This window comes from Oncorhynchus mykiss, chromosome 9 (genome assembly GCF_057628025.1).
Source record: "Oncorhynchus mykiss isolate SJ-2025 chromosome 9, ASM5762802v1, whole genome shotgun sequence".
Taxonomy (NCBI): Eukaryota; Metazoa; Chordata; class Actinopteri; order Salmoniformes; family Salmonidae; genus Oncorhynchus; species Oncorhynchus mykiss.
The window spans coordinates 73,029,713-73,056,398 of record NC_143030.1 but is presented as its reverse complement, the minus strand read 5'-3'; the positions used below and the strand labels follow the sequence as shown (position 1 = coordinate 73,056,398).

General features: G+C 49.3%; 1 protein-coding gene across 2 annotated transcripts in view; it reads left to right on the top strand.

Moving 5' to 3' along the window:
* LOC110532734 (disco-interacting protein 2 homolog B-A) overlaps positions 1–26,686 on the top strand; it is a 107,092-nt gene that overhangs the window by 52,577 nt on the left and 27,829 nt on the right. For both annotated transcript variants that reach the window (XM_090185756.1, XM_090185755.1), the window contains exons 7-17: positions 1,382–1,501; positions 4,243–4,440; positions 4,662–4,753; positions 5,256–5,366; positions 5,535–5,658; positions 17,018–17,127; positions 21,770–21,872; positions 23,101–23,259; positions 23,563–23,682; positions 24,288–24,402; positions 24,500–24,639. In XM_090185756.1, the coding sequence (XP_090041882.1) occupies positions 1,382–1,501; positions 4,243–4,440; positions 4,662–4,753; positions 5,256–5,366; positions 5,535–5,658; positions 17,018–17,127; positions 21,770–21,872; positions 23,101–23,259; positions 23,563–23,682; positions 24,288–24,402; positions 24,500–24,639 (1,392 nt within the window). The remainder of the gene's footprint in view (positions 1–1,381; positions 1,502–4,242; positions 4,441–4,661; positions 4,754–5,255; positions 5,367–5,534; positions 5,659–17,017; positions 17,128–21,769; positions 21,873–23,100; positions 23,260–23,562; positions 23,683–24,287; positions 24,403–24,499; positions 24,640–26,686) is intronic.

Below are 26,686 nucleotides of genomic sequence, written 5' to 3'. Positions count from 1 at the left end.
GCAGAACAGCATCACGCTGGTACAGCACACCGCAGAACAGCATCACGCTGGTACAGCACACCGCAGAACAGCATCACGCTGGTACAACACACTGCAGAACAGCATCACGCTGGTACAGCACACCGCAGAACAGCATCACGCTGGTACAACACACCGCAGAACAGCATCACGCTGGTACAACACACCGCAGAACAGCATCACGCTGGTACAACACACCGCAGAACAGCATCACGCTGGTACAACACACCGCAGAACAGCATCACGCTGGTACAACACACTGCAGAACAGCATCACGCTGGTACAACACACCGCAGAACAGCATCACGCTGGTACAACACACCGCAGAACAGCATCACGCAGGTACAACACACCGCAGAACAGCATCACGCGGGTACAACACACCGCAGAACAGCATCACGCTGGTACAACACACCGCAGAACAGCATCACGCTGGTACAACACACCGCAGAACAGCATCACGCTGGTACAACACACCGCAGAACAGCATCACGCTGGTACAACACACCGCAGAACAGCATCACGCTGGTACAACACACTGTAGAACAGCATCACGCTGGTACAACACACTGCAGAACAGCATCACGCTGGTACAACACACTGCAGAACAGCATCATGCTGGTACAACACACTGCAGAACTTTTTTAATTAATGTAATCTGTTTTTTCTCAGAGATAATGGTACATTGACAAAACAACATTAAATGAATCTCATCCTCATTCCAGTTGTGTTGAGAATGCTGCTAACATGCTAGATTTTGTTCTTTTTTGGGGTGATCTGTTTTTCTGTCGTACGTGTCATGTCTTTCATTACAAAAGGAAACAGAAAAGGTCATATGAATCCAACTGTGAGGGGGAGGGGTCTGGGGAGGGGTCTGGGGAGATGTCTGGGGAGATGTCTGGGGAGATGTCTGGGGAGATGTCCGTGGAGGGGTCTGGGGAGGGGTCTGGGGAGATGTCTGGGGAGGGGTCTGGGGAGATGTCTGGGGAGGGGTCTGGGGAGATGTCCGGGGAGGGGTCTGGGGAGGGGCGATGGAGTCGTCTGTGCTGTCTGTTTGTCTACTCTTCACAGAGAGAAATACCCTTCTGTTTTTGACCCCAAGTTTAGTTCTACTATATCTACCTGTGCTGCTTTCAAAGCACAGACCATGATGACCCTTTACTCAGTCTGTGTGTGTGTGTGCAGTTATGCGCATGCTTGTGTTGTTTGTGTCTCTGTATGATCGTGACTGAGTGTGTGTGTCTATGCTCACTTGTCAATGATCATGTGTGTAATTCCCTTCCTCCTGCCTCTACCTCGGTCTTGCCTCTGTCCTGCCTCTACCTCGGTCCTGCCTCTGTCCTGCCTCTACCTTCGTGTCCAGGTGTACCAGTAAACAGCCGTGTTTCCACTAAGATCCAGCAGCTGCTCAACACTCTGAAACGGCCCAAGAGACCTCCGCTCAGTGACTTCTTCCTGGACGACTCAGAGGAGATCGTAGAGGGTAAGATGCAAAGGACCCACTCCAGTACTTTAAAGTACTACTTAAGTAGTTTTTTTGTGGTATCTGTACTTTACTATTTATATTTTTGAAAACTTTTATTTTTACTTCACTACATTCCTAAAGAAAAGAATATACTTTTTACTCCATACATTTTCCCTGACACCCAAAGTACTCATTACATTTTGACAGGAACATTTTGGCAGGAAAATGGTCCAATTCACAGTTATCAAGAGAACATCCCTGGTTGTCCCTACTGCCTCTGATCTGGTGGACTCACTAAACAGAGAACATCCCTGGTTGTCCCTACTGCCTCTGATCTGGTGGACTCACTAAACAGAGAACATCCCTGGTTGTCCCTACTGCCTCTGATCTGGTGGACTCACTAAACAGAGAACATCCCTGGTTGTCCCTACTACCTCTGATCTGGTGGACTCACTAAACAGAGAACATCCCTGGTCATCCCTAATGCCTCTGATCTGGTGGACTCACTAACCAGAGAACATCCCTGGTTGTCCCTACTGCCTCTGATCTGGTGGACTCACTAAACAGAGAACATCCCTGGTTGTCCCTACTGCCTCTGATCTGGTGGACTCACTAAACAGAGAACATCCCTGGTTGTCCCTACTACCTCTGATCTGGTGGACTCACTAAACAGAGAACATCCCTGGTCATCCCTAATGCCTCTGATCTGGTGGACTCACTAAACAGAGAACATCCCTGGTCATCCCTAATGCCTCTGATCTGGTGGACTCACTAAACAGAGAACATCCCTGGTCATCCCTAATGCCTCTGATCTGGTGGACTCACTAAACAGAGAACATCCCTGGTCATCCCTACTGCCTCTGATCTGGTGGACTCACTAAACAGAGAACATCCCTGGTTGTCCCTACTGCCTCTGATCTGGAGGACTCACTAAACAGAGAACATCCCTGGTTGTCCCTACTGCCTCTGATCTGGAGGACTCACTAAACAGAGAACATCCCTGGTCATCCCTACTGCCTCTGATCTGGTGGACTCACTAAACAGAGAACATCCCTGGTCATCCCTACTGCCTCTGATCTGGTGGACTCACTAAACAGAGAACATCCCTGGTCGTCCCTACTGCCTCTGATCTGGTGGACTCACTAAACAGAGAACATCCCTGGTTGTCCCTACTGCCTCTGATCTGGTGGACTCACTAAACAGAGAACATCCCTGGTCATCCCTAATGCCTCTGATCTGGTGGACTCACTAAACAGAGAACATCCCTGGTTGTCCCTACTGCCTCTGATCTGGTGGACTCACTAAACAGAGAACATCCCTGGTTGTCCCTACTGCCTCTGATCTGGTGGACTCACTAAACAGAGAACATCCCTGGTTGTCCCTACTACCTCTGATCTGGTGGACTCACTAAACAGAGAACATCCCTGGTCATCCCTAATGCCCCTGATCTGGTGGACTCACTAAACAGAGAACATCCCTGGTCATCCCTAATGCCTCTGATCTGGTGGACTCACTAAACAGAGAACATCCCTGGTCATCCCTAATGCCTCTGATCTGGTGGACTCACTAAACAGAGAACATCCCTGGTCATCCCTAATGCCTCTGATCTGGTGGACTCACTAAACAGAGAACATCCCTGGTCATCCCTAATGCCTCTGATCTGGTGGACTCACTAAACAGAGAACATCCCTGGTCATCCCTAATGCCTCTGATCTGGTGGACTCACTAAACAGAGAACATCCCTGGTCATCCCTACTGCCTCTGATCTGGAGGACTCACTAAACAGAGAACATCCCTGGTTGTCCCTACTGCCTCTGATCTGGAGGACTCACTAAACAGAGAACATCCCTGGTTGTCCCTACTGCCTCTGATCTGGAGGACTCACTAAACAGAGAACATCCCTGGTTGTCCCTACTGCCTCTGATCTGGTGGACTCACTAAACAGAGAACATCCCTGGTTGTCCCTACTGCCTCTGATCTGGAGGACTCACTAAACAGAGAACATCCCTGGTCATCCCTACTGCCTCTGATCTGGAGGACTCACTAAACACAAACGCTTTGTTTGTAAATGGTGTCTGAGTGTTGGAGTTTGCCCCTGGCTATCCGTCAATAAAAATCAAAATAAATAAAATTGAGCCTTCTGGTTTACTTAATATAAGGAAGTTGAAATGATTTATACTTTCACTTATGATACTTAAGTACATTTTAGCCATTCATTCCATGTACTTTTGATATTTATATTTAAAGTATATTCCTGAAAATGATGTAGTAAGTGGAAAGTAGATATCTGTCTCTTTTATTATTCTTCATTAAACCAGTAGAAAACTAAACTTTACTCTTGTTTTTTATACTCTTTCCTTTTCTTCCCCATTTTCTTCTCCCATGCCTTATTCTTTTCCTCCTCCTTCCATCCCTCTTTCCTCTCCTACTCTCCCCTCTCCTACTCTCCTACTCTCCCCTCTCCTACTCTCCTACTCTCCCCTCTCCTACTCTCCTACTCTCCTACTCTCCCCTCTCCAACTCTCCCCTCTCCTACTTTCCTACTCTCCCCTCTCCTACTCTCCCCTCTCCTACTCTCCCCTCTCCTACTCTCCTACTCTCCCCTCTCCTACTCTCCTACTCTCCTACTCTCCCCTCTCCTACTCTCCTACTCTCCTACTCTCCCCTCTCCTACTCTCCCCTCTCCTACTCTCCTACTCTCCCCTCTCCTACTCTCCTACTCTCCCCTCTCTTACTCTCCTATTCTCCCCTCTCCATAGTACCCCAGCCGGACCCCAACACCCCCAGGCCAGAGGGCCGTCAGATCATCCCAGTGAAGGGGGAGCCCCTGGGGGTGGTCAGTAACTGGCCCCCGGCCCTGCAGGCTGCCCTGGCACGTTGGGGGGCTTCACAGGCCAAGAGCCCCGCTCTCACCACCCTGGACGTTACCGGGAAACCCCTCTACACGCTGACGTACGGTAGGTCTCACCGTCTGACATGGCACGCGGCTCCCTATATGACGGAATAGGGAGACATTTCAGGCTAACCCACAGTCTCAGATTGGACTTCTTTAGTTTATAACTAATGTTTTGTAGTTCAGAAGATCACCCTCCTCTCAGTCAATCTATGGAGAGCTGAGGTCATATAGTCTCCTCTGAGAAATTGCTCTTCTCTCTCTCGCTCTCTCTCTCTGTCTCAGGTAAACTGTGGAGCCGCAGTCTGAAGCTGGCCTACACTCTGTTAAACAAACTGGGCACGAAGAACGAACCTGTCCTGAGACCTGGAGATAGGGTACATGGTGAAAACACACAGCCACACAGACACAGATAACTTCCTCCACTCTTCTCTCCTTCACGCTATACCACATTGATTGATTGATGTTTATTTAAAAACATGATCTGTGTCTTCTCCATGCAATGCACAGACAACACAATAAACAATATAAGATATTCCCCATTGTGATGCGGGTTGACGTTTATTGTCATGAATCTTGCCTTGGAGGCAGAACTGAGCGATTTATGCTAGATGGGCCAGTTGCAAAGTCAAAATTGGCGAAATCGTAAAATTTCATGAAAACAAATATTTGTTTTTTTTGTTCTTAATTTAAGGTTAGGCATTAGGGTTAGCAGTGTGGTTAAGGGTAGGGTTCAAATCAGATCTAATGGCTTTGTGGCTGTGCCAGCTTGTGACCACTCTGCAGAGCTCCCTCTAGTGCATGAGTCATCCCAGTAAATGCCAAAATGCCATTGTGCGATGCTGTACTGTGTCTGAAACTGTACTCTCTATCCCCTAGGTGGCATTGGTGTACCCTAACACTGACCCTGCGATGTTCTGGGTGGCCTTCTATGGCTGTCTCCTAGCAGAGGTCATCCCTGTCCCCATAGAGGTGCCACTGTCCCGACAGGTATGGACTTCAATACCCACTCAGTCATATCTGGGTTCAAATTCTATTTAATGAACTATAATACAATCCCTTGATATTACACAGCAAAATACAGTGGTATTTAGAAAGTAATGATCTAGATTTTCCTTTGTCCTTTTCAAATGCTTGTATTTGTGTTTCACAACCCAGGACGCAGGCAGTCTGCAGATTGGCTTCCTATTGGGCAGCTGTGGGGTGGGCCTCGCCCTGACCAGTGAGATCTGTCTTAAAGGACTGCCCAAGACTCCCCAGGGAGAGATCATGCAATTCAAAGGTCAGCACATATTGCTGGTAGATGTCCATTATATTGTGGATAGGTAGACGTCCGTGGTCATGTGGATAGGTAGACGTCATGTGGGTAGGTAGACGTCCGTGGTCATGTGGGTAGGTAGACGTCATGTGGATAGGTAGACGTCATGTGGGTAGGTAGACGTCCGTGGTCATGTGGGTAGGTAGACGTCATGTGGGTAGGTAGACGTCATGTGGGTAGGTAGACGTCATGTGGGTAGGTAGACGTCATGTGGGTAGGTAGACGTCCGTGGTCATGTGGGTAGGTAGACGTCATGTGGGTAGGTGGACGTCTGTGGTCATGTGGATAGGTAGACGTCATGTGGGTAGGTAGACGTCCGTGGTCATGTGGGTAGGTAGACGTCCGTGGTCATGTGGGTAGGTAGACGTCATGTGGGTAGGTAGACGTCCGTGGTCATGTGGGTAGGTAGACGTCATGTGGGTAGGTGGACGTCTGTGGTCATGTGGATAGGTAGACGTCATGTGGGTAGGTAGACGTCCGTGGTCATGTGGGTAGGTAGACGTCATGTGGGTAGGTAGACGTCCGTGGTCATGTGGGTAGGTAGACGTCCTTGGTCATGTGGGTAGGTAGACGTCCGTGGTCATGTGGGTAGGTAGACGTCCGTGGTCATGTGGGTAGGTAGACGTCCGTGGTCATGTGGGTAGGTAGACGTCCGTGGTCATGTGGGTAGGTAGACGTCCGTGGTCATGTGGGTAGGTAGACGTCCGTGGTCATGTGGGTAGGTAGACGTCCGTGGTCATGTGGGTAGGTAGACGTCCTTGGTCATGTGGGTAGGTAGACGTCCTTGGTCATGTGGGTAGGTAGACGTCCGTGGTCATGTGGGTAGGTAGACGTCCTTGGTCATGTGGGTAGGTAGACGTCCGTGGTCATGTGGGTAGGTAGACGTCATGTGGGTAGGTGGACGTCCGTGGTCATGTGGGTAGGTAGACGTCCGTGGTCATGTGGATAGGTAGACGTCATGTGGGTAGGTAGACGTCCGTGGTCATGTGGGTAGGTAGACGTCATGTGGGTAGGTGGACGTCTGTGGTCATGTGGATAGGTAGACGTCATGTGGGTAGGTAGACGTCCGTGGTCATGTGGGTAGGTAGACGTCCGTGGTCATGTGGGTAGGTAGACGTCCTTGGTCATGTGGGTAGGTAGACGTCATGTGGGTAGGTAGACGTCATGTGGGTAGGTAGACGTCATGTGGGTAGGTAGACGTCATGTGGATAGGTAGACGTCCGTGGTCATGTGGGTAGGTAGACGTCCGTGGTCATGTGGGTAGGTAGATGTCCGTGGTCATGTGGGTAGGTAGACGTCATGTGGGTAGGTAGACGTCCGTGGTCATGTGGGTAGGTAGACGTCCTTGGTCATGTGGGTAGGTAGACGTCCGTGGTCATGTGGGTAGGTAGACGTCATGTGGGTAGGTGGACGTCCGTGGTCATGTGGGTAGGTAGACGTCCGTGGTCATGTGGGTAGGTAGACGTCCGTGGTCATGTGGGTAGGTAGATGTCCGTGGTCATGTGGGTAGGTAGACGTCCGTAGTCATGTGGGTAGGTAGACGTCATGTGGGTAGGTAGACGTCCGTGGTCATGTGGGTAGGTAGACGTCCTTGGTCATGTGGGTAGGTAGACGTCCTTGGTCATGTGGGTAGGTAGACGTCCTTGGTCATGTGGGCAGGTAGACGTCCGTGGTCATGTGGGTAGGTAGACGTCATGTGGGTAGGTGGACGTCCGTGGTCATGTGGGTAGGTAGACGTCCGTGGTCATGTGGGTAGGTAGACGTCATGTGGGTAGGTGGACGTCCGTGGTCATGTGGGTAGGTAGACGTCCGTGGTCATGTGGGTAGGTAGACGTCATGTGGGTAGGTGGACGTCCGTGGTCATGTGGGTAGGTAGACGTCATGTGGGTAGGTAGACGTCCGTGGTCATGTGGGTAGGTAGACGTCCTTGGTCATGTGGGTAGGTAGACGTCCGTGGTCATGTGGGTAGGTAGACGTCCGTGGTCATGTGGGTAGGTAGACGTCCGTGGTCATGTGGGTAGGTAGACGTCCTTGGTCATGTGGGTAGGTAGACGTCCGTAGTCATGTGGGTAGGTAGACGTCATGTGGGTAGGTAGACGTCATGTGGGTAGGTAGACGTCCGTGGTCATGTGGGTAGGTAGACGTCCGTGGTCATGTGGGTAGGTAGACGTCCTTGGTCATGTGGGTAGGTAGACGTCCTTGGTCATGTGGGTAGGTAGACGTCCGTGGTCATGTGGGTAGGTAGACGTCCGTGGTCATGTGGGTAGGTAGACGTCATGTGGGTAGGTGGACGTCCGTGGTCATGTGGGTAGGTAGACGTCCGTGGTCATGTGGATAGGTAGACGTCATGTGGGTAGGTAGACGTCCGTGGTCATGTGGGTAGGTAGACGTCATGTGGGTAGGTGGACGTCCGTGGTCATGTGGGTAGGTAGACGTCCGTGGTCATGTGGATAGGTAGACGTCATGTGGGTAGGTAGACGTCCGTGGTCATGTGGGTAGGTAGACGTCATGTGGGTAGGTGGACGTCTGTGGTCATGTGGATAGGTAGACGTCATGTGGGTAGGTAGACGTCCGTGGTCATGTGGGTAGGTAGACGTCCGTGGTCATGTGGGTAGGTAGACGTCCGTGGTCATGTGGGTAGGTAGACGTCCGTGGTCATGTGGGTAGGTAGACGTCCGTGGTCATGTGGGTAGGTAGACGTCCGTGGTCATGTGGGTAGGTAGACGTCATGTGGGTAGGTAGACGTCATGTGGGTAGGTAGACGTCTGTGGTCATGTGGGTAGGTAGTTGTCATGTGGGTAGGTAGACGTCCGTGGTCATGTGGGTAGGTAGACGTCCTTGGTCATGTGGGTAGGTAGACGTCCGTAGTCATGTGGGTAGGTAGACGTCATGTGGGTAGGTAAACGTCCGTGGTCATGTGGGTAGGTAGACGTCATGTGGGTAGGTAGACGTCATGTGGGTAGGTAGACGTCCGTGGTCATGTGGGTAGGTAGACGTCCGTGGTCATGTGGGTAGGTAGACGTCCGTGGTCATGTGGGTAGGTAGACGTCCTTGGTCATGTGGGTAGGTAGACGTCCGTAGTCATGTGGGTAGGTAGACGTCATGTGGGTAGGTAAACGTCCGTGGTCATGTGGGTAGGTAGACGTCCGTGGTCATGTGGGTAGGTAGACGTCCGTGGTCATGTGGGTAGGTAGACGTCCGTGGTCATGTGGGTAGGTAGACGTCCTTGGTCATGTGGGTAGGTAGACGTCCTTGGTCATGTGGGTAGGTAGACGTCCGTGGTCATGTGGGTAGGTAGACGTCCGTGGTCATGTGGGTAGGTAGACGTCATGTGGGTAGGTGGACGTCCGTGGTCATGTGGGTAGGTAGACGTCCGTGGTCATGTGGATAGGTAGACGTCATGTGGGTAGGTAGACGTCCGTGGTCATGTGGGTAGGTAGACGTCATGTGGGTAGGTGGACGTCCGTGGTCATGTGGGTAGGTAGACGTCCGTGGTCATGTGGATAGGTAGACGTCATGTGGGTAGGTAGACGTCCGTGGTCATGTGGGTAGGTAGACGTCATGTGGGTAGGTGGACGTCTGTGGTCATGTGGATAGGTAGACGTCATGTGGGTAGGTAGACGTCCGTGGTCATGTGGGTAGGTAGACGTCCGTGGTCATGTGGGTAGGTAGACGTCCGTGGTCATGTGGGTAGGTAGACGTCCGTGGTCATGTGGGTAGGTAGACGTCCGTGGTCATGTGGGTAGGTAGATGTCCGTGGTCATGTGGGTAGGTAGACGTCATGTGGGTAGGTAGACGTCATGTGGGTAGGTAGACGTCTGTGGTCATGTGGGTAGGTAGTTGTCATGTGGGTAGGTAGACGTCCGTGGTCATGTGGGTAGGTAGACGTCCTTGGTCATGTGGGTAGGTAGACGTCCGTAGTCATGTGGGTAGGTAGACGTCATGTGGGTAGGTAAACGTCCGTGGTCATGTGGGTAGGTAGACGTCATGTGGGTAGGTAGACGTCATGTGGGTAGGTAGACGTCATGTGGGTAGGTAGACGTCTGTGGTCATGTGGGTAGGTAGACGTCCGTGGTCATGTGGGTAGGTAGACGTCCGTGGTCATGTGGGTAGGTAGACGTCCGTGGTCATGTGGGTAGGTAGACGTCCTTGGTCATGTGGGTAGGTAGACGTCCGTAGTCATGTGGGTAGGTAGACGTCATGTGGGTAGGTAAACGTCCGTGGTCATGTGGGTAGGTAGACGTCATGTGGGTAGGTAGACGTCTGTGGTCATGTGGGTAGGTAGACGTCATGTGGTAGGTGGACGTCCGTGGTCATGTGGGTAGGTAGACGTCCGTGGTCATGTGGGTAGGTAGACGTCCGTGGTCATGTGGGTAGGTAGACGTCCGTAGTCATGTGGGTAGGTAGACGTCATGTGGGTAGGTGGACGTCCGTGGTCATGTGGGTAGGTAGACGTCATGTGGGTAGGTGGACGTCCGTGGTCATGTGGATAGGTAGACGTCCGTGGTCATGTGGGTAGGTAGACGTCATGTGGGTAGGTAGACGTCATGTGGGTAGGTAGACGTCCGTGGTCATGTGGGTAGGTAGACGTCATGTGGGTAGGTAGACGTCATGTGGGTAGGTGGATAGGTAGACGTCATGTGGGTAGGTAGACGTCATGTGGGTAGGTAGACGTCATGTGGGTAGGTAGACGTCCGTGGTCATGTGGGTAGGTAGACGCCATGTGGGTAGGTAGACGTCCGTGGTCATGTGGATAGGTAGACGTCATGTGGATAGGTAGACGTCATGTGGATAGGTAGACGTCCTTGGTCATGTGGATAGGTAGACGTCCTTGGTCATGTGGATAGGTAGACGTCATGTGGGTAGGTAGACGTCCGTGGTCATGTGGATAGGTAGACGTCATGTGGGTAGGTAGACGTCCTTGGTCATGTGGGTAGGTAGACGTCCGTGGTCATGTGGGTAGGTAGACGTCATGTGGGTAGGTAGACGTCCGTGGTCATGTGGGTAGGTAGACGTCATGTGGGTAGGTAGACGTCCGTGGTCATGTGGGTAGGTAGACGTCCGTGGTCATGTGGATAGGTAGACGTCATGTGGGTAGGTGGACGTCCGTGGTCATGTGGGTAGGTAGACGTCATGTGGGTAGGTAGACGTCCGTGGTCATGTGGGTAGGTAGACGTCTGTGGTCATGTGGGTAGGTAGACGTCATGTGGGTAGGTAGACGTCCGTGGTCATGTGGGTAGGTAGACATCCTTGGTCATGTGGGTAGGTAGACGTCCGTGGTCATGCGGGTAGGTAGACGTCCGTGGTCATGTGGGTAGGTAGACGTCCGTGGTCATGTGGGTAGGTAGACGTCCTTGGTCATGTGGGTAGGTAGACGTCCGTAGTCATGTGGGTAGGTAGACGTCATGTGGGTAGGTAAACGTCCGTGGTCATGTGGGTAGGTAGACGTCATGTGGGTAGGTAGACGTCATGTGGGTAGGTAGACGTCTGTGGTCATGTGGGTAGGTAGACGTCCGTGGTCATGTGGGTAGGTAGACGTCCGTGGTCATGTGGGTAGGTAGACGTCCGTGGTCATGTGGGTAGCTAGACGTCCTTGGTCATGTGGGTAGGTAGACGTCCGTAGTCATGTGGGTAGGTAGACGTCATGTGGGTAGGTAAACGTCCGTGGTCATGTGGGTAGGTAGACGTCATGTGGGTAGGTAGACGTCATGTGGGTAGGTAGACGTCTGTGGTCATGTGGGTAGGTAGACGTCATGTGGTAGGTGGACGTCCGTGGTCATGTGGGTAGGTAGACGTCCGTGGTCATGTGGGTAGGTAGACGTCCGTGGTCATGTGGGTAGGTAGACGTCCGTAGTCATGTGGGTAGGTAGACGTCATGTGGGTAGGTGGACGTCCGTGGTCATGTGGGTAGGTAGACGTCATGTGGGTAGGTGGACGTCCGTGGTCATGTGGATAGGTAGACGTCCGTGGTCATGTGGGTAGGTAGACGTCATGTGGGTAGGTAGACGTCATGTGGGTAGGTAGACGTCCGTGATCATGTGGGTAGGTAGACGTCATGTGGGTAGGTAGACGTCATGTGGGTAGTTGGATAGGTAGACGTCATGTGGGTAGGTAGACGTCATGTGGGTAGGTAGACGTCATGTGGGTAGGTAGACGTCCGTGGTCATGTGGGTAGGTAGACGTCATGTGGGTAGGTAGACGTCCGTGGTCATGTGGATAGGTAGACGTCATGTGGATAGGTAGACGTCATGTGGATAGGTAGACGTCCTTGGTCATGTGGATAGGTAGACGTCATGTGGGTAGGTAGACGTCCGTGGTCATGTGGATAGGTAGACGTCATGTGGGTAGGTAGACGTCCTTGGTCATGTGGGTAGGTAGACGTCCGTGGTCATGTGGGTAGGTAGACGTCATGTGGGTAGGTAGACGTCCGTGGTCATGTGGGTAGGTAGACGTCCGTGGTCATGTGGGTAGGTAGACGTCATGTGGGTAGGTAGACGTCCGTGGTCATGTGGGTAGGTAGACGTCCGTGGTCATGTGGATAGGTAGACGTCATGTGGGTAGGTGGACGTCCGTGGTCATGTGGGTAGGTAGACGTCATGTGGGTAGGTAGACGTCCGTAGTCATGTGGGTAGGTAGACGTCATGTGGGTAGGTAGACGTCATGTGGGTAGGTAGACGTCATGTGGGTAGGTAGACGTCATGTGGGTAGGTGGATAGGTAGACGTCCTTGGTCATGTGGGTAGGTAGACGTCCGTGGTCATGTGGGTAGGTAGACGTCCGTGGTTAGGTAGACGTCGGTAGTCATGTGGGTAGGTAGACGTCATGTGGGTAGGTAGACGTCATGTGGGTAGGTGGACGTCCGTGGTCATGTGGGTAGGTAGACGTCCGTGGTCATGTGGATAGGTAGACGTCATGTGGATAGGTAGACGTCATGTGGGTAGGTAGACGTCCGTAGTCATGTGGGTAGGTAGACGTCATGTGGGTAGGTAGACGTCATGTGGGTAGGTAGACGTCATGTGGGTAGGTAGACGTCATGTGGGTAGGTAGACGTCATGTGGGTAACCGGTCATGTGGGTAGGTAGACGTCCGTGGTCATGTGGGTAGGTAGACGTCCGTGGTCATGTGGGTAGGTAGACGTCCGTGGTCATGTGGGTAGGTAGACGTCATGTGGGTAGGTAGACGTCATGTGGGTAGGTAGACGTCTGTGGTCATGTGGGTAGGTAGTTGTCATGTGGGTAGGTAGACGTCCGTGGTCATGTGGGTAGGTAGACGTCCTTGGTCATGTGGGTAGGTAGACGTCCGTAGTCATGTGGGTAGGTAGACGTCATGTGGGTAGGTAAACGTCCGTGGTCATGTGGGTAGGTAGACGTCATGTGGGTAGGTAGACGTCATGTGGGTAGGTAGACGTCATGTGGGTAGGTAGACGTCTGTGGTCATGTGGGTAGGTAGACGTCCGTGGTCATGTGGGTAGGTAGACGTCCGTGGTCATGTGGGTAGGTAGACGTCCGTGGTCATGTGGGTAGGTAGACGTCCTTGGTCATGTGGGTAGGTAGACGTCCGTAGTCATGTGGGTAGGTAGACGTCATGTGGGTAGGTAAACGTCCGTGGTCATGTGGGTAGGTAGACGTCATGTGGGTAGGTAGACGTCTGTGGTCATGTGGGTAGGTAGACGTCATGTGGTAGGTGGACGTCCGTGGTCATGTGGGTAGGTAGACGTCCGTGGTCATGTGGGTAGGTAGACGTCCGTGGTCATGTGGGTAGGTAGACGTCCGTAGTCATGTGGGTAGGTAGACGTCATGTGGGTAGGTGGACGTCCGTGGTCATGTGGGTAGGTAGACGTCATGTGGGTAGGTGGACGTCCGTGGTCATGTGGATAGGTAGACGTCCGTGGTCATGTGGGTAGGTAGACGTCATGTGGGTAGGTAGACGTCATGTGGGTAGGTAGACGTCCGTGGTCATGTGGGTAGGTAGACGTCATGTGGGTAGGTAGACGTCATGTGGGTAGGTGGATAGGTAGACGTCATGTGGGTAGGTAGACGTCATGTGGGTAGGTAGACGTCATGTGGGTAGGTAGACGTCATGTGGGTAGGTAGACGTCCGTGGTCATGTGGGTAGGTAGACGCCATGTGGGTAGGTAGACGTCCGTGGTCATGTGGATAGGTAGACGTCATGTGGATAGGTAGACGTCATGTGGATAGGTAGACGTCCTTGGTCATGTGGATAGGTAGACGTCCTTGGTCATGTGGATAGGTAGACGTCATGTGGGTAGGTAGACGTCCGTGGTCATGTGGATAGGTAGACGTCATGTGGGTAGGTAGACGTCCTTGGTCATGTGGGTAGGTAGACGTCCGTGGTCATGTGGGTAGGTAGACGTCATGTGGGTAGGTAGACGTCCGTGGTCATGTGGGTAGGTAGACGTCATGTGGGTAGGTAGACGTCCGTGGTCATGTGGGTAGGTAGACGTCCGTGGTCATGTGGATAGGTAGACGTCATGTGGGTAGGTGGACGTCCGTGGTCATGTGGGTAGGTAGACGTCATGTGGGTAGGTAGACGTCCGTGGTCATGTGGGTAGGTAGACGTCTGTGGTCATGTGGGTAGGTAGACGTCATGTGGGTAGGTAGACGTCCGTGGTCATGTGGGTAGGTAGACATCCTTGGTCATGTGGGTAGGTAGACGTCCGTGGTCATGCGGGTAGGTAGACGTCCGTGGTCATGTGGGTAGGTAGACGTCCGTGGTCATGTGGGTAGGTAGACGTCCTTGGTCATGTGGGTAGGTAGACGTCCGTAGTCATGTGGGTAGGTAGACGTCATGTGGGTAGGTAAACGTCCGTGGTCATGTGGGTAGGTAGACGTCATGTGGGTAGGTAGACGTCATGTGGGTAGGTAGACGTCTGTGGTCATGTGGGTAGGTAGACGTCCGTGGTCATGTGGGTAGGTAGACGTCCGTGGTCATGTGGGTAGGTAGACGTCCGTGGTCATGTGGGTAGCTAGACGTCCTTGGTCATGTGGGTAGGTAGACGTCCGTAGTCATGTGGGTAGGTAGACGTCATGTGGGTAGGTAAACGTCCGTGGTCATGTGGGTAGGTAGACGTCATGTGGGTAGGTAGACGTCATGTGGGTAGGTAGACGTCTGTGGTCATGTGGGTAGGTAGACGTCATGTGGTAGGTGGACGTCCGTGGTCATGTGGGTAGGTAGACGTCCGTGGTCATGTGGGTAGGTAGACGTCCGTAGTCATGTGGGTAGGTAGACGTCATGTGGGTAGGTGGACGTCCGTGGTCATGTGGGTAGGTAGACGTCATGTGGGTAGGTGGACGTCCGTGGTCATGTGGATAGGTAGACGTCCGTGGTCATGTGGGTAGGTAGACGTCATGTGGGTAGGTAGACGTCATGTGGGTAGGTAGACGTCCGTGATCATGTGGGTAGGTAGACGTCATGTGGGTAGGTAGACGTCATGTGGGTAGTTGGATAGGTAGACGTCATGTGGGTAGGTAGACGTCATGTGGGTAGGTAGACGTCATGTGGGTAGGTAGAAGTCCGTGGTCATGTGGGTAGGTAGACGTCATGTGGGTAGGTAGACGTCCGTGGTCATGTGGATAGGTAGACGTCATGTGGATAGGTAGACGTCATGTGGATAGGTAGACGTCCTTGGTCATGTGGATAGGTAGACGTCATGTGGGTAGGTAGACGTCCGTGGTCATGTGGATAGGTAGACGTCATGTGGGTAGGTAGACGTCCTTGGTCATGTGGGTAGGTAGACGTCCGTGGTCATGTGGGTAGGTAGACGTCATGTGGGTAGGTAGACGTCCGTGGTCATGTGGGTAGGTAGACGTCCGTGGTCATGTGGGTAGGTAGACGTCATGTGGGTAGGTAGACGTCCGTGGTCATGTGGGTAGGTAGACGTCCGTGGTCATGTGGATAGGTAGACGTCATGTGGGTAGGTGGACGTCCGTGGTCATGTGGGTAGGTAGACGTCATGTGGGTAGGTAGACGTCCGTAGTCATGTGGGTAGGTAGACGTCATGTGGGTAGGTAGACGTCATGTGGGTAGGTAGACGTCATGTGGGTAGGTAGACGTCATGTGGGTAGGTGGATAGGTAGACGTCCTTGGTCATGTGGGTAGGTAGACGTCCGTGGTCATGTGGGTAGGTAGACGTCCGTGGTTAGGTAGACGTCGGTAGTCATGTGGGTAGGTAGACGTCATGTGGGTAGGTAGACGTCATGTGGGTAGGTGGACGTCCGTGGTCATGTGGGTAGGTAGACGTCCGTGGTCATGTGGATAGGTAGACGTCATGTGGATAGGTAGACGTCATGTGGGTAGGTAGACGTCCGTAGTCATGTGGGTAGGTAGACGTCATGTGGGTAGGTAGACGTCATGTGGGTAGGTAGACGTCATGTGGGTAGGTAGACGTCATGTGGGTAGGTAGACGTCATGTGGGTAGGTAGACGTCATGTGGGTAGGTGGATAGGTAGACGTCCTTGGTCATGTGGGTAGGTAGACGTCCGTGGTCATGTGGGTAGGTAGACGTCTGTGGTCATTTGGGTAGGTAGACGTCCGTGGTCATGTGGGTAGGTAGACGTCCGTGGTCATGTGGGTAGGTAGACGTCCGTGGTCATGTGGGTAGGTAGACGTCCTTGGTCATGTGGGTAGGTAGACGTCATGTGGGTAGGTGGACGTCCGTGGTCATGTGGGTAGGTAGACGTCATGTGGGTAGGTAGACGTCATGTGGGTAGGTAGACGTCCGTGGTCATGTGGGTAGGTAGACGTCATGTGGATAGGTAGACGTCCGTGGTCATGTGGTTAGGTAGACGTCCGTGGTCATGTGGGTAGGTAGACGTCATGTGGGTAGGTAGACGTCCGTGGTCATGTGGGTAGGTAGACGTCATGTGGGTAGGTGGACGTCATGTGGGTAGGTAGACGTCATGTGGGTAGGTAGACGTCCGTGGTCATGTGGGTAGGTAGACGTCATGTGGGTAGGTAGACGTCATGTGGGTAGGTAGACGTCATGTGGGTAGGTAGACGTCCGTGGTCATGTGGGTAGGTAGACGTCATGTGGATAGGTAGACGTCATGTGGGTAGGTGGACGTCCGTGGTCATGTGGGTAGGTAGACGTCCGTGGTCATGTGGGTAGGTAGACGTCATGTGGATAGGTAGACGTCATGTGGGTAGGTGGACGTCCGTGGTCATGTGGGTAGACGTATGCCCACTAATGTTCCTAATAGCACCGGTTAATAGCTACAACTTTTGGATCTTTGTCCGGTCATCAAACTGACTTCTAGTAGTGGCCTGTGTATACTTTATGCTGATGGTGGTGTTCTGCCTCCCAGGTTGGCCCCGTATGAAGTGGGTTGTGACAGACACCAAGTACCTGACCAAGCCATCTAAAGACTGGCAGCCCCACATCCCCACCGCCAACACAGACACAGCTTATATCGAGGTGAGACGTGTCCTGAACATTGTGTGTATTTTATGAAGAAAAAAAATCCTAGTTGTCGTTTTGTGTATGTCTGTTTTTGTGTTTTTTTAAACTTGTGTATTGCTTAGCACTGACCCCATTTAGTCGACTGGCTGTTGGTCCACTGAGATTTCTTTAGTCGAGCAGCAGCAACAACAACAACAACAACAAAAAACAGACATCTACAGTGGTTCCTCCTTTTAAAAGTTGTGATCTTACACCGTGGGACTTAGAGGTACCCAGTGTCACGGCTTCATTGCTCCAGACCACCACAAGGGGGAGATAGAGCACTCATTATGCATTTGTGTCCCAAGGTTTTTATATGACCAATCATAACGAGTGGTTCCAATGACACATTTTTCCCTGGTGACTTCAGCAAAGATGGCTGACAAAACATTACGGGGAAGAAAATATAAGTAGTTATAACGAGTCAAGCAAAAAATTTACAATTGAAAGAAATATGTTAGTTAATGTAGGGACAAACGATTGTGCATAGTTTTTTGTCATAAAGTAAATTTATGAAATTTACTATTATACGTTTTTTTTTTCAGCCATATCCAATACCAGGTGTATCAAACTCATTCATTATACACTTCAACAGTGTTTACCACTCCTGCTCCTGGGACATCAATGATTACACATTGTAACTATGCAACAGACTGGAAAAATGACGGGCTATTTGCGCTGAGACCGGCATAATAATGTAATGAAACAAGCAGGAAGCAGGTTTCGAACCCTCAACATTCTAGACCAAAGTCCAGTACGCTATCGACTGTGCCCAAATGTATGAATTGGGGTTTTGGCCGATTTTCTGGCTAAAAACACTTTATCAATTGGAATCTTTAACGTGGAAAGGGGAACACGAGATTAACTACTACAAAAAAACTGCTAAAGAACACTCTAATGTTCACAACTACATATACTTTGAACTCGCGAAAAGTGGGAGATGTGGTCAGGAATCACTGGCATGGTTTATCATTGGACCCAGCTTTGCCAGCTGAATTCAAGAATCCACCACTTATTGTATATAGGAGAGGTCACAATTTCCGCAATAAATTGATCCATGCCAACTGCCAGCCACAAAAGAAAATCAGCCAGGCTCTTTTACGTCCTCTTCCAAATGGTAGCTATAAATGCAGAGGTTGCACACAGTGCAACAATATGATGAAGTGTGAATATTTCTGCCACCCACATACAGGAAAACGGTTCCAAATGAATGACATTATTACGTGTTCCACCACCCATGTTATCTGCATTATTAAATGTCCATGTGGGCTGTGCTATGTAGGTAAAACCTCTCGTTCTCTCAAACAGAATCAGTGAATATAAAAGTTCAATTAGGAGAAACGACAGGGATTATCCAGTCTCAGTACATTTTAATGACCTAAAACATGACATTTCTACCCTTTTTATTTTTGTATTTTTAATTTTTAGATTTTGTGGCATAGAGAATGTTAAGATATCAGACAAGGGAGGTGATATAAATAAGACTTTCAATCCTCCAATCCTGTAGTCTACTACCGACCTACACGTTGTACAGCGCCATATTTTCCATTCCATCCTATCGGAAACCCTGAGGGTTCTGTTTTTTGTTATTCTCTGAATAGAATCACCATAATATTTAATCAAATAAATTAAGCCAAATTTCTTAAAATGAATCCCATATACTATGTTATTACAAAAAAGGTTTTACATTCTTTGGTAATGCCAATACGGAATACTATCAAATGATTCTCAAAGATTCCCTCTGGTGGTCAAACTAGCAATAACTTGCAGTAAGAATTAAATGACGTGCCACAGAATACTGCGGCAGCTCGCAAGTAGTGCCGCAGAATGACGCAACTTTTAAAGGAGGAACCACTGTAATCATGGTGTACAAGACACCTGTCTGAGTGGACTGATGCATTGTGTAGGCCGTTGGGATGGCACAGACCATCAGTCTGACGTGCTACTGAAATTCCTTCTGGTTATATTATGTAAGAAAAATGGTGAAAACATGAGTAAAAATATTATTTTATGACAAATGCTCTTTCTCCTGTGTTGGATAGTGGTCGCTGTCAGGTGTCCCCGGTTTTGAAACGTATCAGTGGGCTGTTGAATTGGCGCCTTTTCCTAGACCATGTTGTGCTGAATAGCAAAGTTAACCAGCATATTGGTTAACTTGCGGTGAAGGCAGCAGCGGAATTATGAGACGAGTAAACAGCCCTTACCTTTATTGTCTACGAAAAGTCAGGAGAGAGGAAACCTCAACTTAATTAGGTCTATAATCAATAACCTAACTGTTAAATGTGCCTGGCTTTAAAAATCATCCACATAAATCTACAGAAATAAGACCGATCCTGATTCTCTTGCCTGTATGAGTGTTTGTTTAACCTGTCTAGGACTGGGGAACGGGAATCCCGTTCCGCTAGCGGAACCTTTCGCCAACAGCCAAAGAAATTGCAGGGCGCCAAATACAAATCAACAGAATTCTCATAAATCACATTTCTCAAACATACAAGTATTAGGCACCATTTTAAAGATACAATTCTCGTTAATTGTCTGATTTCAAAAATGCTTTACAGCAAAAGCTCCACAAACGATTATGTTAGGTCACCACCAACTCACAGAAAAGCCCAGCCATTTTTCAAGCCAAAGAGAGGAGTCACAAAAAGCACAAATAGAGAGAAAATTAATCACTAACCTTTGATGATCTTCATCAGATGACACGTTTTGTTCGGTAAAGTTCATATTTATATCCAAAAATCTTATTTTACATTGGCGTGTTACGTTCAGTAGTTCCAAAACATGCAGTGATATTGCAGAGAGCCACATTAATTCACAGAAATACTCATAATAAATGTTGATGAAAATACAACTATTATACATGAGACTTTAGATACACTTCTCCTTAATGCAACCGCAGTGTCAGATTTCTTTTAAACTTTAAGGAAAAAGCATAATCTGAGAACGGTGCTCAGAGCCCAAACCAGCCAGAGAAATATCCTCCATGTTGGGTAGTCAACATTATTCATAAATAGCATTATAAATATTCACTTACCTTTGATGATCTTCATCAGAATGCACTCCTAGGAATCGCAGTTCCACAATAAATGCTTGTTTTGTTCGTTAATGTCCATTTATGTCCAATATTTTCTTTTGTTTGGGCGTTTGGTAAACAAATCCAAGAGCGCGATCTGGTCCATTCGGACGAAACATTCAAAAAGTTATATTACAGGACAAAGAAACTTGTCAAACTAAGTATAGAATCAATCTTCAGGATGTTTTATCATAAAAGTTCAATAATGTTCCAACCTGGGAATTCCAATGTCTGTAGAAAAGCCATGGAACGAGAGCTAACTCTCGTGACCGCGCGTCATGAGGCTGTGACACTCTGCCAGACCAAAGAGCTCTCATCCGGTCCCACTTCACAGTAGAAGCCGCATTCAAGTTTCTAAAAACGGTTGACATCTAGTGGAAGCCTTAGGAAGTGCATCTTGACCCATATCTCACAGTTTTTTCGATAAGGCTGAGTTCAAAACTACAAACCTCAGATTTCCCACTTCCTGTTTGGGTTTTTGCCTGCCATATAAATTCTGTTATACTCACAGACATCATTCAAACAGTTTTAGAAACTTCAGAGTGTTTTCTATCCAATACTAATAATAATATGCATATATTAGCATCTGGGGCTGAGTAGGAGGCAGTTCACTCTGGGCACGCTATTCATCCAAAAGTGAAAATGCTGCCCCCTATCCCAAAGAAGTTAATAGCCTACTGATTCTGTGACCACCAAGCCTCACGCAACCCACATGTTCGATTTAAAAAATACTTTTTAATCTTTGCTATGCTGTAATAAAGGCTTTACAATTTTTTTCATCTATAAGTCTTTGCTAGATAAAGCTCCGCCTTATCTCAGCTAACTGGTCACCATAACAACACCCACCCGTAGCATGCGCTCCAGCAGGTATATCTCACTGGTCATTCCCAAAGCCAACACCTTTGGCCGCCTTTCCATCCAGTTCTCTGCCGCCAATTACTGGAACAAATTGATAAATCTCTGTAGCAGGAGTCTTATATCTCCCTCTCTAACTTTAAGCATCAGCTATCTATCTGAGGATGTTTTACCTAAACAAATGAGGAGTTTCGGTAACAACTTTTCAGTCAGAAATTGCATTTATTATGTTGTCGCTTCATTAACACGGACAGTCCGATGCACTTTGATGTTCTGTGGTGGTCGTTGCAGCAGGGAGGAGAGCGAGACAATGGGTGCTAGTCACACAGTCACTCGCTGTCTTTTTTAATGTTATTTAACACAGAGCAGCAAGTTTGAGCCAGGCCCGGCACAATCAAATCAATTGGGGTCGGACTCCCTCTCGTCATTTGTGTGTCTTAATCATTTAATCAAAGAGTGTGCTTAAAGCATCAGACAAGCTCAGTGAATATAGCTGATTTGATTAAAACACATAGGATGTGTCTATATATGGAAAAATGCGTATAAAAATTTCAACAAATCGATTGGTCGAAAGAGCAGACGACTCTTGGTCGACCAAGATTTGTTTTTAGTCGGGGACAGCCCTAGTATCGCTGATTTATTTTGTGATTGCATTTATTTCTTTAACTCTGTGTTGTTCTGTTCTCTCAGTACAAGGCCAGTAAAGAGGGGACGGTGATGGGAGTAGCCGTGTCTAAGATAGCCTTGTTGACACACTGTCAAGCCCTGACACAGGCCTGCAACTACTGTGAAGGTAAGTGCATGATTAACACACACCATTGAGCCCGCCCTCCTATAGCCGCTCTCTCGCACACCCTCTCTCATATATATTTATATATATATACATATACTCACTCAGATCAGCTTTTAGACAAAGAGCACTTAGCCTCTCTTTGTCTCAGAGAACATTAGATCCCATGAGGGGAATCCACAGAGGCAGGCAGGCAACCACACTGTTCCTGGAACACAGTGTTGCCTTTGTCCACAGTTAAATCAGCTATATTGTAGACTTATCATGTGATATAAAGCTGTTGTTACATGTCCTGTGGTAACCTCGCTATATGGAGAATGTACTTTTGGTATCCTTCAAGTGTCTATGTACAGTGGGGCAAAAAAGTATTTAGTCAGCCACCAATTGTGCAAGTTCTCCCACTTAAAAAGATGAGTTGCATCCAAAGAACACCATACCTACTGTGAAGCACGGGGGTGGAAACATCATGCTTTGGGGCTGTTTTTCTGCAAAAGGGACCAGGACGACTGATCCGTGTAAAGGAAAGAATGAATGGGGCCATGTATCGTGAGATCTTGAGTGAAAACCTCCTTCCATCAGCAAGGGCATTGAAGATGAAACGTGGCTGGGTCTTTCAGCATGACAATGATCCCAAACACACCGCCCGGGCAACGAAGGATTGGCTTCGTAAGAAGCATTTCAAGGTCCTGGAGTGGCCTAGCCAGTCTCCAGATCTCAACCCCATAGAAAAATATTTGGAGGGAGTTGAAAGTCTGTGTTGCCCAGCAACAGCCCCAAAACATCACTGCTCTAGAGGAGATCTGCATGGAGGAATGGGCCAAAATATCAGCAACAGTGTGTGAAAACCTTTTGAAGACTTACAGAAAACGTTTGACCTCTGTCATTGCCAACAAAGGGTATTTAACAAAGTATTGAGGTAAACTTTTGTTATTGACCAAATACTTATTTTCCACAATAATTTGCAAATAAATTCATTAAAAATCCTACAATGTGATTTTCTGGATTTTGTTTCTCATTTTGTCTGTCATAGTTGTAGTGTACCTATGATGAAAATTACAGGCTTTTACTCATCAAAATTACTCATCTTTTTAAGTGGGAGAACTTGCACAATTGGTGGCTGACTAAATACTTTTTTGCCCCACTATATCTGCAATCTTTCAAATGTTTGAATCCTTTATGACTGTGATGTGCATTGAAATAAAGTATTTCAAATATTTGTGTCCTCTCTCAGGAGAAACATTGGTCAATGTCCTTGACTGTAAGAAGGACATGGGCTTGTGGCACGGGGTGCTAACCAGTGTCATGAACAGGATCCACACCATCACTGTACCTTACGCTGTCATGAAGGCCTGTCCCATGTCCTGGGTGCAAAGAGTCCACATACACAAAGGTAAGGCTACAGTTAGCTAATAACTTTTATATTGAAAACTGCATAGACACTAGCACGCATTAGCATCCTAAACGGCATGCTATGGATTAAGGTAGCCTGGATCGGGTTCATTAGGAAACATTGTAGCAAAACTTTTTAAGACGTTGTCCGAAGGAACGTGATATTACCTCCCTGTTTCAGACTTTTTCTTCTCAGTTTCGTGCCTAATGGACATGACCCATATTATTAGCGATTAGAATTAGCACTATGTGTTGAGGCGATGAGCTGTGAGCCTGAGCTGTCCCTCTTGTTTCTCCCCTGCAGCACGTGTAGCCGTGGTGAAGTGTCGTGACCTCCACTGGGCTATGATGGCTCACAGGGACCAGAGAGACACCAACCTGTCCTCCATACGCATGCTCATAGTAGCTGATGGAGCCAACCCCTGTGAGTCATACACACACACACACACACACACAGACACACACACACACACGGACCAGAGAGACACCAACCTGTCCTCCATACGCATGCTCATAGTAGCTGATGGAGCCAACCCCTGTGAGTCATTCGCACACACACACACACACACACACACACACACACAGACAGACAGACACAGACACACACACACACACACACACGGACCAGAGAGACACCAACCTGTCCTCCATACGCATGCTCATTGTAGCTGATGGAGCCAACCCCTGTGAGTCATTCGCGCACACACACACACACACACACACACACACACACACACACACACGGACCAGAGACACATCAACATGTTCTGTGAGTCATGTATACGTAGCAGACATCACTCATGATTGCTTTATCTATTCCCCAAACTATTGTTTGTCCTGGCATTGACCTCTCATAGTCTTCATCAGTGCCCCACCTCTATTGGTACACTGATATGTATTTTTAGATGCAGTGCACACAACTTCCAAGAGAAACATCTGATCCGGTCAATAAGATTCATATAATCTGTTTGATTCTTAACAGGGAAACACATTGCTGACACATTCTTATGTATTTCTGCTGTCTTTCAGGGTCTGTGTCGTCGTGCGACGCCTTCCTCAACGTGTTCCAGTCTCACGGGTTAAAGCCGGAGGTCATCTGCCCCTGTGCCTCCTCTCCTGAAGCTCTCACTGTGGCTATACGCAGGTAAGCAACGTACATATCTGTCTACCTCTTTCCCTCTCTTTCTCTGATTCTCTCTCTTATACAATACACTGAGATCTTTCTGATACTCCCCCTCCAGGCCTGGTGCTCGGGGTACAGCCCTCCCTGCCAGGGCCATTCTCTCCATGGGCGGGCTGAGTCATGGGGTCATCAGGGTCAACACAGAGGACAAGAACTCTGCCCTCACTGTACAGGACGTAGGCCATGTGATGCCTGGAGGTACGCCACTCACTAAACTACAATATAACCTCACTATGACACATCTCTCACTATGACACCCTCCACCCCACTATGACACCCCACTATGACACCCCACTATGACACCCCACTATGACACCCCACTATGACACCCCACTATGACACCCCACTATGACACCCCACTATGACACCTCACTATGACACACCCCACCTCACTATGACACACCCCACCTCACTATGACACCCCCCACCCCACTATGACACACCACTATGACAACCCCACTATGACACCCCACTATGACACCCCACTATGACACCTCACTATGACACCTCACTATGACACACCCCACCTCACTATGACACCCCTCACTATGACACACCCCACCTCACTATGACACCTCACTATGACACACCCCACCTCACTATGACACCCCTCACTATGCCACACCTCACTGACGTCCCTCACTATGCCACACCTCACTGACACCCCTCACTATGACACACCCCACCTCACTATGACACACCCCATCTCACTATGACACACCCCACCTCACTATGACACACCCCACCTCACTATGACACACCCCATCTCACTATGACACAACCCACCTCACTATGACACAACCCACCTCACTATGACACAACTCACTATGACACAACCCACCTCACTATGACACCCCTCACTGTAACACAACTCACTATGACACCTCACTATGACACACCCCACCTCACTATGACACCCCTCACTATGCCACACCTCACTGACGTCCCTCACTATGCCACACCTCACTGACACCCCTCACTATGACACACCCCACCTCACTATGACACACCCCACCTCACTATGACACACCCCACCTCACTATGACACACCCCATCTCACTATGACACAACCCACCTCACTATGACACAACCCACCTCACTATGACACAACTCACTATGACACAACCCACCTCACTATGACACCCCTCACTGTAACACAACTCACTATAACACGCCTCACTATGACACACCCCACCTCACTATGACACACCTCACTGACACACCCCACCTCACTATAACACCCCTCACTATAACACACCTCACTATGCCACACCTCACTGACACCCCTCACTATGCCACACCTCACTGACAACCCTCACTATGCCACACCTCACTGACAACCCTCACTATGCCACACCTCACTGACACCCCTCACTATGCCACACCTCACTGACACCCCTCACTATGCCACACCCCTCAATATGCCACACCTCACCATGCCACACCTCACCATGCCACACCTCACTATGCCACACCTCACTATGCCACACCTCACTGACAACCCTCACTATGCCACACCCCACTATGACACACCCCACCTCACTATGACACAACTCACTATGACACACCCCACCTCACTATGACACCCCTCACTATAACACACGGGGTGGCAGGGTAGCCTAGTGGTTAGAGCGTTGGACTAGTAACCGGAAGGTTGCAAGTTCAAACCCCGAGCTGACAAGGTACACCCCACCTCACGATAACACACCTAATCTCATTATAACACACCACTATAACACCCCATCTCACTATAACGCACCACTATACCATAACACACCCCACACCACTATAACATATCTCACTATAACACACTTTACTATAACACACCACTATAACACACCCCACACCACTATAACACACCCCACACCACTATACCACACCTCATCTCACTATAACACACCACAATAACACACCCCACACCACTATAACACACCCCACACCACTATAACACACCCCACACTACTATAACACACCACTATAACATATCTCACTATAACACACCACTAGAACACACCCCACACCACTATAACACACCCCACACCACTATACCACACACCACACCACTATACCACACCACACCACTATAACACACCACTATACTATACCACAACACTATAACACACCACTATAACACACTTTACTATAACACACCCCACACCACTATACAACACACCACACCACTATACCACACCACACCACTATAACACACCATTATACTATACCACCATACCACACCACACCACTA